The sequence below is a fragment of the Trachypithecus francoisi genome, unplaced genomic scaffold (assembly GCF_009764315.1).
Source record: "Trachypithecus francoisi isolate TF-2019V2 unplaced genomic scaffold, Tfra_2.0 Lachesis_group10, whole genome shotgun sequence".
Taxonomy (NCBI): domain Eukaryota; kingdom Metazoa; phylum Chordata; class Mammalia; order Primates; family Cercopithecidae; genus Trachypithecus; species Trachypithecus francoisi.
In genome coordinates, this window is record NW_022681455.1 from 32,024,334 (window position 1) to 32,034,698 (window position 10,365).

The following is a 10,365-nucleotide window of genomic DNA, read 5'->3' on the forward strand; positions in this document are numbered from 1 at the left end:
GACTCAGCTAAGAAGATAGCAGAACCTCTTAGAAATATGCTTTTATTATCTGCACACAGAGATATGACTGCCCCCCTCTAAACATCACTATTTGGGGGACGGAGTCTTGGGGGGTGATGGGAAGTCCTGAGTCATGGCTTCCACGTACCATATAGGCAGGAAGGCATAGGGTGCATCTCGGTGTACAGACACGGTGACTGGGCCACCAGGCTCCCAAGAGAAGAGGTGAACGAGCCTGGGGGGCAGATGGAGGAATCAGTTCAGGACCAGAGGCTGGATCCTGGGATCCAGAGAGGATGGACAGAGCTGAATGCCTCACCTGGGGTCATCCTGGACAACCGTGCTCTGGGCAAAGCTAAGGAAGGCGGCACAGAAGTTCATGCACACAGAGGGATTCCAGCCGTCACGGTCATTCTGGAGCAGGCAGAGGAGGCAGAAGATTGGCAGTGGGGGTGGTGGGACGAGGGGAAGGCAGGCTGCTGCCCTGGACGCTAGACCTGTGGTCTTGGTGTTTGGGGATGCGGGTGGGAGCTGCAGCATCATTCCCTTACCCTGACATAGTCAAACATCTTCATGGTAGGAAAGGTCTTGAGGGAAGAGACAAAGCCCTCTGGGTTACGGAAGCCAGCAACAACATTCGGGACCCCTGGCAGGAATGACTGAGCCCACCATTTCAGGAGCTTGTGTCTGTCAGGAAAAGCAAGGGGTCAGTGGGACCCCTCGTCCACCCTCCATTCTGCCTTCACCCTCCTCCCCAAGTCCCTTTCCCAGCCTTCAAGTCTAAGCTCTCGCCCTGCCCACCCCTATCCTGAACCTGTAGAAGCTCCTCCATTGGCCAGGGCTGTGCATCTCCTTGGAGGTCTTGAGCTCCACATAGCAGGTGGGGGGCTGTGTGGATGGGGTCTGGGGGTCTGTGCAGTCTACCTCCCCTGAGAAGAGCAGAGGGTGGCTTCCCAGGCGGCTGCGTAGCACAGAGCAGAAGGCCACGTTGGTGTTAACCTCCCCAGAGGGGTCTGGGGAGCTTCCAGGTTTGTCTGCACAAGGAGAGAAGCAGCAGCAGGGGTGGGGGGCTCTCAATCTCTGGGAAGGGGAAGGGGGCTATGAAGCAGGGGCAACTCACCTGCACACATGTACTGCTCAAATTTGTATCCCATGTACATAAGCTCCCGGAGGAGCGGTGGCCGAGCAAGCCTCTGGGCCCGGGCGTTCGGCGTCTCCACCTCACTCAGGTATAGTGTTCCCTGGAACCGAGAGGCTGCCAGCTGCCAACCCTCCTGCCGCTCATAGGGTGTCGTCAGCAATTTTGTCAGGTGCCCCCGCCACGTCACTATGGCCTCTGCCAGCCAGCCTGGACCCCTGAGAGGCAGGAGTTACAGGCTGAAGGTCTGACACAAGCATTAGTGAGAAGCTCCCCTCGAAGAATAGTCTGTTTCTTCTAAGGACTGATTCTCACCCCGGCTGTGGCTCTCCTAATTTTAGAGGGTAGGTACAGTCTCCAGATATACTGCCTGCCATGCTTTGCTCACCCCTCCAACCGGCCTCGGTGTTCCAGGAGCCAGCACAGCAGGTGGTCCAGCCTTTCTTGGACATCCTCGTCCCGGGGCTGGTATCGATCCGGGTATCCGTCTCTGAGGTCAAAGTTGGGGCCTGGACCATTAGTGGGGGGTGGGCTATAGTAGCGCAGGGCTCGGGCATCTCCATGGTACTGGCGTTGAGCATCCAGGGAGAAGCAGCCCAGTTCCGAAGGGCGCCGGTAGAAAGGAAAGGGCCCAGAGTAGAGGGCAGGGTCTGTGGGCAGAGAAGGTGCTGGACGGGGTAGTTTGTTCCGAGGCTCAGCTACCTCTGTCTTCTCAGTTCCTCTCTTGGTCCCCCTGGGATCCATGAGGTCCTAAGGGAAGCAGGGGGACAGAGTTTCCATTTTACAGAGGAGGCCTGGAGAAGGATGACTGGTTTAGGACTAAGCGAGCCACCTGATCGCCAGGTTCTGGCCTTGAAACATTCAGGCCCCTCAGACGCCACAGCGGCCAAGCTCTCATCCTGCCTCTTTCCTCGCCCTTCACCCACCCTCCCTCCAGGTCCTCCAAATGCAGTGAGGTTAGGAAGGACGCCTGCGCTCAGATCAAGAATCCAGTTACCTCAAAGCTCCCCAACTTCCACCTCCGCAGGGCTATGACGTCATGGCAGGCACACCAGAGGCCGAAGGATGCAAAAGTGGTTTTTCTGCTTTCGATGATGCAATCATTCAGCGACAGTGGCGGGCAAACCCCTCCCGGGGCGGGGGAGGTGTGCGCTTTACGAAGGAGGTTGATCCCAACGTGGCCACCGGCGCCCCTCAACACCGCCCACGAGTCCCCAGGCGTGCGTGCCCTTGGAGGGAGCCAATCCGCGGTCGGCGTGGGGCCCGGCCCGGCGGACGTGGTGCGGGTGTCTGCGTCGCCACCGCCCCTCCCAACACTAACTGGCCTGAGGGATGACAAGTTGACGCCCTCTTCGTCATCACCTGGTCTAGGAGGGACGCCCGGGGACAGCGTACGTCACTGTTCTGCGCCGGAAGACCCTATTTTCATGTTCTCTTCCCTCCATTCCTACCTCTTCCCCGGTACCATAAAATCCCGGGATATGAGCCGAAAGAGGCATCATCTGGTCCCGGAGACCTTTGGAGTTAAGAGGCGGCGGAAGCGAGGGCTTGTGGAGTCGGATCCTCTTCGGGGCGAGCCAGGTAACCATGGCAACCTCCGGGGGCGGGACTAAAGACCCCAGCTGGGTGGGGCCTCGCTTCCGGTAGCCGAGAGTTTTGTTAGAACCGCGTCCCGGCCCCGGATCCCTGTCTCTGACCCGGTTTCTTGGTCCAGGGTCGGCGCGCGCGGCTGTCTCAGAGCTCATGCAGCTGTTCCCGCGAGGTCTGTTTGAAGACGCTCTGCCGCCCATCGTGCTGAGGAGCCAGGTGTACAGCCTCGTGCCTGACAGGACCGTGGCCGACCGGCAGCTGGTGAGGGGCGTCGGTGCGACCGCCGGAGGCCCCTTTCCTGACTCCTAAAATTTCCTGTCCCTCAGTCACTTCGCCAGCTGTTCAGCAAGCATTAGGCCTTTCAGGGGAGGGCACCGTTCCGGGCACTGGGGTGCCACAGAGACCCTGTTAAATGGGCCGCGGGCAGTACAGGGCATTTCAATCATGGAGGGAGAAGAACAAGGCTTTTGGGGAAACCGAGTCATGGGGCATGGTTCGAACATAGAGCACTGGGAGTGCAGACAGACGTCAGATCATGACAGGCCTTGTACATCAGTGTTGTTTCCATCTTACCCTGAGGCGATGGGCTGGTAGAGAATGTCATAGAGAGAGGGAATGGTGTATTGGAGGTAGTGGATGAGGCAGGGAGGTCAGCTAAGAAGATACTGCATCTGAGAAGTGGTGAAGGCCTAAATTAGGTGAGTGCAGTACGGAGGGAGAGGAGAGTGAGGAAGAGGGAGGAGTCCAGGACAACTCAGACTTTCTAGATGACGGCGTGGCTGGTGGTATTAGGAGCACATTTAGTTGTTGGACTACAGATAATGTGTGTAATTTTGTACAAGTTGAGTTGATGGTGCGTGTGGAGCATCCAAAGACAAACGTATTAAACAAGTGGATATTAGATATTCCGGGCCAGTGATAATAGAATTACAAGTGATGGAGGTGTGAATAGCAAGTGGTTAATTCTGTGGATGTGGCGAGATCCAGTAGGAAGAGTGGGTAGAGGAGTGATTTCTAACCTTTTTATAATCTTTAGAAGGTGATAAAAGCTATGGCTATTTCTCTCCAGAAAAATGCACGTCTGCCACATATACATAGGATGTATGTACAGTTAGGGGGGAAATATTTCACTGATCTTCTGAGGTCCATGGTTAAGGACTCCAAGTTTAGAGTGGAAGTTGATAGGGTCAAATCCACAATGCTGGGAAAGACTGTCATTGAAGGCAGTGTTACTGAATGTATGAGCTGAGTTATGCCTGTGTCAAAATTACATGGGCTGCTTATTTTAAAAATACAGGTTCCTGGGACTCATCCAAGGTTAATGAGTTACAATCTCTTGGGGTGGGATTTGGGACTCTACACTTTTGAACTGCCTCAAGTCCTTTTTAAGTGTGCCTTAAAATTTGAGATCCACTGACATAAAGGGAAAGCAGAAGAAGAGGAATCTGTGACAGAGGCAGAGAGGGAATTGCCTGAGTTAAGAGGAACCCAGAGGCCGGGGTGGTAGCTCACGCCTGTAATCCCAGCACTTTGGGAGGCCGAGGTGAGTGGATCTCTTGAGCTCATGAGTTTGAGACCAGCATGGGCAACACGACAAAACCCTATCTCTACAAAAAATACAAAAATTCGCCAGGTGTGGTGGTACGCGCCTGGGGAGGCTGAGGTGGGAGGATTGCTTCAGCTGGGGAGGCGGAGATTGCAGTGAGCTGAGATAGCACCACTGCACCCCAGCCTGGGTGATAGAGCTAGACCTTGTCTCAAAAAAAAAAAAAAAAGTAACCCAGGAAGAGGCCTATTGTAAAAATAAATAGATTTTTGAGAAAGTGAAGTAGTTGGCAGTATTAGAACCTGTGATTCAAGACAGTGGTCTAAGAAGAGGAAAGAGGTAAAGTAAAATATAAACTGAAATCTAGGCTGAGTGTGGTGGCTCATGCCTGTAATCCCACCACTTTGGGGGGCTGAGGCAGGAGTATAGCTTGAAACCAAAAGTTTGAGACCAGCCTGGGCAACAAAGTGAGACCGCGTCTTTACTGAATAACTGAGACCCTATCTCTACTAAATAAATCAAATAAATTGAAACACAAAAATTCTTAGCCGGGAATAGTGGTATGCACCTGTTGTTCTAGCTGTTTGGAAAGTTGAGGCAGAAGGATTGCTTGAGCCCAAGAATTTGAGGCTGCAGTGAGCTATGATTGCACGACTGCACTTCAGCCTGGGTGACAGAGTGAGACCCTGTCTCTAAAAAAAAATGAAAACACAACCAAAAAAACCCAGAACTGAAATCTGCCCATTGGATTTAGCAGGTAGAAGGTTAATAGTGATCTTTCAAGAAAAGAGGGAAGAAAAGGAAGGCAGTCTGGCTCTCCCTTGAGGTGAGCTAGTCTCCCTCACTACGTCTCCTGTGAGGAAGCATGCCAGATGGAACCACTCCTTAAGAAGTGTTTGTTGTTTTTAATATATTGGTGTTAGCTTTTATTTTTAAAAACCTTTAAAAGTTGCCGAATGAAAATATAAACATATAATTTAAATGATGTTTATAAAGCAGATACCCATCTAGCTACTCCCTAGGTCAAACTATAGAACATGGCCAATATCCCACATATATTCCTCTCTGATCAAAATGTCTCTGATCAGAGTGTCCCTGGGAGGTGACTGCTATGGTCATTGTTCCCTTGGTTTTCCTTTTTTTTTTTTTTTTGAGGTGGAGTCTCATTCTGTTGCCCAGGCTGAAGTGCAGTGGCACGATTTCAACTCACTGCAACCTCTGCCTTCCGGGTTCAAGCAATTCTCCTGCCTCACCCTCCGGAGTAGCTGGGACTACAGGCACATGCCACCATGCCCAGCTAATTTTGGTATTTTTAGTAGAGATAGGGTTTCATCATAATGGCCATGATGGTCTCGATCTCCTGACCTCTTGATCCGCCCCCCTTGGCCTCCCAAAGTGCTGGGATTACAGGCATAAGCCACTGCGCCTGGCCACATTTTGTGTTTTTAATAGGTATGGGATTTCACCACATTGGCAAGGCTGGTCTCAAACTCCTGACCTCAAATGATCCGCCTGCCTCGGCCTCCCAAAGTGCTATTTTTTTGTTTGTTTGTGTTGTTTTGTCTTTTTGATAAATCCACTATTACTTGTCTTTTGGGGTTTTTTTAATTGTCTCTTTGAGTTTTGTTTCTTTATGCACCCAGTTACTTTTGAAAATGTTCTGGGCAGATTTGCCTAGATTAATAAATGCACTCCATGTTCCAATTACTTTTTTTTTTGAGACAGTGTCTCACCCTGTCACCCAGGCTGGAGTGCAGTGGCACGATCTTGGCTCACTGCAGCCTCCGCCTCCTGAGTGCAAGTGATTCTCCTGCCTCAGCCTCCCAAGTAGCTGGCGTTACAGGCACCTGACACCACACCTAGCTAATTTTTGTATTTGTAATGGAGACTGGGTTTCATCATGTTGGCCAGGCTGGTCTTGAACTTCTGACCTCAAGTGATCACCCTTAGCCTCCCAAAGTGCTGGGATTACAGGCATGAGCTACCGTGCCCAGCCCCAGTTATTTTTATTTCTATTTTTTGAGATGGAGTCTCATTCTGTCATCCAGGCTGGAGTGCAGTGGCATGATCTTGGCTCACAGCAACTTTCTGGGTTCAAGCAATTCTCCTGTCTCAGCCTCCCGAGTAGCTGGGACTACACGTGCACACCACCACGCCCAGCTAATTTTTGTATTTTTAGTAGGGTTTTACCATATTGGTCAGGCTGATACTGAACTCTTGACCTCAGGTGATCCACTCCCCCCTCAGCCTCCCAAAGTGCTGGGATTACAGGTGTGAGCCATCTCACCCGGCCTACTTAGATGTTATATTAGTGGTAGTTCCTGTTATCTTGTGAGCTCTTTAGTGTGTAAACAATTTTTTTTAAGAGACGGAGTCTCACTGTGTTGCCCAGTTGCAATCCTAGCTTACTGCAGCCTCAAACTCCTGGGTCAGGTGATCCTCTTGCCTCAGTCTACCAAGTAGCTAGGACTACAGGTCTCTGCCACCACGCCTGGCTAAGTTTTTACATTTTTTGTAGCGATGGGGGTCTCACTGTGTTGCCCAGACTGGTCTCGAACTCCTGTCCTCAATTGATCCTGCTACCTCAGCCTCCCAAAATGCTGGATTACAGGCATGAGCCACTGTACCTGGTCTTAAACAATTTTTAAATAACATTTTATCCAGCATTTTAATTTTCAACAGGTGTATTAGTTCTTGCTGTATTCTCATAAACAGAAGTCCTGGTTCATTTTTATTTGTTTTAAACATTGAATCCCATACTCCTCCCCACCTTACCCCACCCAGAATTTTCCTGTTAATGTTTTGAAGCCAGAGCCTGCATCTTAGTCATTATTTTATCTTAGTGCCTGGTCTTAGAAAATTATATTGACTGTTTGACAGACCATAGATAAGGCAGGTGGATGAGAGAGTGGGTAGCTAGTTGGAAAAGGCTGCTTGGTCATTTACCTGATTATCTTCTCACACAGTTTTTTCTTTACTAAGAGAAATTTGCCCCAATATTGGCAAAATCTCCCTGCCTGAGAGTGCCCAGAGTATAGCAGAGTATCTTACCCTGATACCCCTCTTTTCACTCTCTTCTCTGTGGAGACAGAAGGAGCTTCAAGAGCAGCGGGAGATCAGAATTGTCCAGCTGGGCTTCGACTTGGATGCCCATGGAATTATCTTCACTGAGGACTACAGGACCAGAGTATGTGACTGTGTGTGTCAGGGGTGCCAGGGGCAGGGAACAGGTTGGGGGAGATAGGGAAGTTGGGAAACAGAAATAAAAACAAAAGAAAGAATTTCTCTGCCCCCACATCCCATGGACAGGGCACAGGACTCTGGTAAGTAGTAATATGAGGGAGAGAGACAGGAGGGAAAGAGGGAGGAGCGAGAGGGTAAAGTGAGAGGAGAAGAAGGAGGAGGAGGAGGAGGAAGGGTATGAGAGGTGGAAGGATCTGAGCAAGAGGTAAGACAGGAAGAGAAATGCTGTCCTAGGGGTGGAGAGGTTGGGGGAGAGTGAGGGTGGGGACGGACCATGCTTCTCATCTCTGCTTCTAGGTCCTCAAGGCCTGTGATGGCCGACCGTATGCTGGGGCAGTGCAGAAATTCCTAGCTTCAGTACTTCCAGCCTGTGGGGACCTTAGTTTCCAGCAGGACCAAATGACACAGACCTTTGGCTTCAGGGACTCAGAAATCACGTGAGACTTGTGGAACCAACAAAGTCAGGCATCTGACGCCTCCCTGGCTCCCTCCAGTTCCATGCAGCCTGTCCTTTGGCTTTTTTGGTGAACCTGCCAGAAAAGCTACCAAAGGCTGACTCTTCTTTTTAATAAAATGACCCAAGTTTTTATTCCTCCCCACCAGAGAGGAGACCTATCTTACCTGGGGCCTTAGAAAGAGCCCTGGAACAGAATTCAGTCCTTGGTGGCTTATCAAAAGCACGCAGGGACCTGGCAGGAACCGTAAAAGCTTGATGTTAATCATACTAGGACTAAGAGAATAGAGAATGATAGGAGTTGGGATACCCCTAAACATTCACATTAAAACAAAAAAAACCCAAAGCTAAAAAACAACTGGGCAGGAGCTAAAGAAAAATGTAATTTTGAGAGGCTCTCTCTGGCTCAGGCCTCCTACTTTGTAACCCATGGAATATGTGAAAGTATTTGAAGAGCTGTAGCACCAGTCTCACATGGGCAGACACACTCTCAGAGAGATGTGGTGGGAGCCTTGGTGTGGTTTACCTAGGTAATGGCAGGAGCACAGAAGACCCTGATTCCTCTCCTCAGTCCTGAGACTGAATGTGTGTCAGGACATGTGGTCAGGGAAGAGAAGCTATTTAAATGAATGAGTAATAGTAGCAGGAAAAGGGAGTGGAGGGAGGGGAGTCCACGTAGGGGTCCTGGAACAAGCAACTGCACCAACAGAGGCAGTTGGTGCAAGCACACAACCACCCCAGGTTGGGGTGGTGTTATCCACTTTCTCTTGCGTGGTTGCCCATGTTTCTCGAGACTTGTGTAAATATTAATGGATGAGGAGGACAGGTTGTTCTCAGAGCCCAGATCTCATCTCTGCTGGCTTCCCACTGCCCTCAGGCATCTGGTGAACGCCGGAGTCCTCACCGTCCGAGATGCTGGGAGCTGGTGGCTAGCTGTGCCTGGAGCTGGGAGATTCATCAAGTACTTTGTTAAAGGTATCCCATCTGCAGCTCAGACCTGCAGCCCCTCACCTTTTGGTGACTCCTCAGGCCTCTACGCCTTATTCACCTTTCCCTTCTCCTGTGCCACTTCTCCAGGGCGCCAGGCTGTCCTTGGCATGGTCCGGAAGTCCAAGTATCGGGAGCTGCTCCTATCAGAGCTCCTGGGCCGGCGGGCTCCTGCCGTTGTACGGCTTGGTCTCACCTACCATGTGCACGACCTCATTGGGGCCCAGCTAGTGGACTGGTGAGTCTTGCCCCGGCCTCTGGCAGATGACGGAGCAATGACCCAAGGTTGGATTTCCTCCCAGCTCATGCTTAGTTCCCTAGTGAAGGCCAGTGGCTCTCATTCTTCTCTGGAACCCGGGAACACCCCTTCCCAAGTTCTAAGCTCTCCTCACAACTTGAGCCTAGGCGTCTGGCTCCAGCCTTGTCTTTCTCCTGCACAGCATCTCTACCACTTCTGGAACCCTCCTCCGCCTGCCAGAGACATGAAGATTCTGCTCATCATTGCTCAGCTCCCCAGAGTGGGCCTGGAGGGGACTGGAATTGCTACATGATGGTGGCTGAAACAGGGTCACCTTGGGAAGGCTTGGGAGCCAGGATGAGTGTTGGGCTCTCGTGTATGCAAAGGGTCAGATGTGGCTGCTGCTGTTTGCCTGGGCTCTGACCCGGTGGTGGGGTTTGAGCAGTGCTTCTCTGCCCTTTCATGGAAAGTGGAACCAGAAATGGTGCCAAGGCTGTGGCTGTTCCCTTTTGTGTAAAATGGTGCTGTTATTACTCTGTCTTGAAATAGGAAGGTGGGATTTCTGGGGAGGCTGGTGAAGGAGGGCAGGGTTCTTTTCCCTACGTGTCATGTTAAAATTGCCAAATAAAGTACTTCTGCCTGTGGTATGTTCTGGATGTCCTTTATTTACTGTGACGTGTGTTTGGGTGCCTTGTTTAGGGGTAGAGGTGAAGTCTGAGCTTTGCCTCGTTCAGAGAGGAAAGGGGTTGGGGTTCACCAGACCACTCTCCCTGTGGAGTGGTACGGGTGTACCTAATCTCCTAAACCCTGGAATTTCTGTTAGGGCCTAAAAAAGCAAAAGCCTAGTATTGTTCAATTTGTGTTGGAATGAAAGTAAGAGACAAGTGTCTTAGAAACCTGTCACTGTTTTGTGAGGGCCTTTAAATATCCTGCACTCGTGGGCCATGTTGGGCCCTTGTACGCCCATGTACACATAAGCTCGTGTGCACCTATACCCTGATACAGATACACCTGGTAGGGGGAGGTGCTCAGGCACCGGAATGAGGGGTTAACAGGGAAGGACAAGGTTATTTGTGGGCCAAGATTCAGAGATTCCCTTGGAGACCCAGGTGTCCGGGGCGCCCCCACAACACTGGGCCTGAGGCCAGTTGCATTTCTTGGCTGTCACG

At 51.1% G+C, this 10,365-nt stretch overlaps 2 protein-coding genes across 4 annotated transcripts; one reads left to right on the forward strand and one right to left on the reverse strand.

Moving 5' to 3' along the window:
- Window positions 1–23: 23 nt before the first annotated feature.
- DXO (decapping exoribonuclease) lies at window positions 24–2,461 on the reverse strand. Of its 2 annotated transcripts, XM_033216694.1 has the most exons (7): window positions 2,136–2,461; window positions 1,527–1,888; window positions 1,121–1,356; window positions 815–1,034; window positions 552–687; window positions 320–414; window positions 26–235 (listed from the first exon to the last, which is right to left on the reverse strand). In XM_033216694.1, exons 2-7 carry the CDS (start codon window positions 1,880–1,882, stop codon window positions 88–90), a joined length of 1,191 nt encoding a protein of 396 aa, XP_033072585.1. In that variant the 5' UTR covers window positions 1,883–1,888; window positions 2,136–2,461; the 3' UTR covers window positions 26–87. The 2 variants fall into 2 exon arrangements, with proteins under 2 accessions (XP_033072586.1, XP_033072585.1); XM_033216695.1 differs by lacking the exon at window positions 2,136–2,461 and having other exon boundaries at window positions 24–235; window positions 1,454–1,701.
- Window positions 1,390–9,843, forward strand: STK19 (serine/threonine kinase 19). Of its 2 annotated transcripts, XM_033216690.1 has the most exons (8): window positions 1,390–1,482; window positions 2,076–2,719; window positions 2,853–2,989; window positions 7,366–7,461; window positions 7,815–7,954; window positions 8,849–8,946; window positions 9,049–9,196; window positions 9,399–9,843. In XM_033216690.1, the coding sequence occupies exons 2-8, from the start codon at window positions 2,170–2,172 to the stop codon at window positions 9,442–9,444; spliced, it is 1,215 nt and encodes a 404-aa protein (XP_033072581.1). In that variant the 5' UTR covers window positions 1,390–1,482; window positions 2,076–2,169; the 3' UTR covers window positions 9,445–9,843. The 2 variants fall into 2 exon arrangements, with proteins under 2 accessions (XP_033072581.1, XP_033072580.1); XM_033216689.1 differs by lacking the exons at window positions 1,390–1,482; window positions 9,049–9,196 and having other exon boundaries at window positions 2,141–2,719.
- The last annotated feature ends 522 nt before the right edge of the window (window positions 9,844–10,365 follow it).

Bases quoted from the DNA above. Each gene is read 5' to 3' on its own strand.
- DXO (XM_033216694.1), bottom strand. From the start codon at position 1,882: ATGGATCCCAGGGGGACCAAGAGAGGAACTGAGAAGACAGAGGTAGCT. The intron at 1,357-1,526 runs GTGAGCAAAGCA...CCTGCCTCTCAG, and splicing joins CACCGAGGCCGGTTGGAGGG to GGGTCCAGGCTGGCTGGCAG. The intron at 688-814 runs GTTCAGGATAGG...TTTTCCTGACAG, and splicing joins CAATGGAGGAGCTTCTACAG to ACACAAGCTCCTGAAATGGT.
- STK19 (XM_033216689.1), top strand. From the start codon at position 2,170: ATGACGTCATGGCAGGCACACCAGAGGCCGAAGGATGCAAAAGTGGTT. The intron at 7,462-7,814 runs GTATGTGACTGT...CTCTGCTTCTAG, and splicing joins CTGAGGACTACAGGACCAGA to GTCCTCAAGGCCTGTGATGG. The intron at 7,955-8,848 runs GTGAGACTTGTG...CACTGCCCTCAG, and splicing joins TTCAGGGACTCAGAAATCAC to GCATCTGGTGAACGCCGGAG.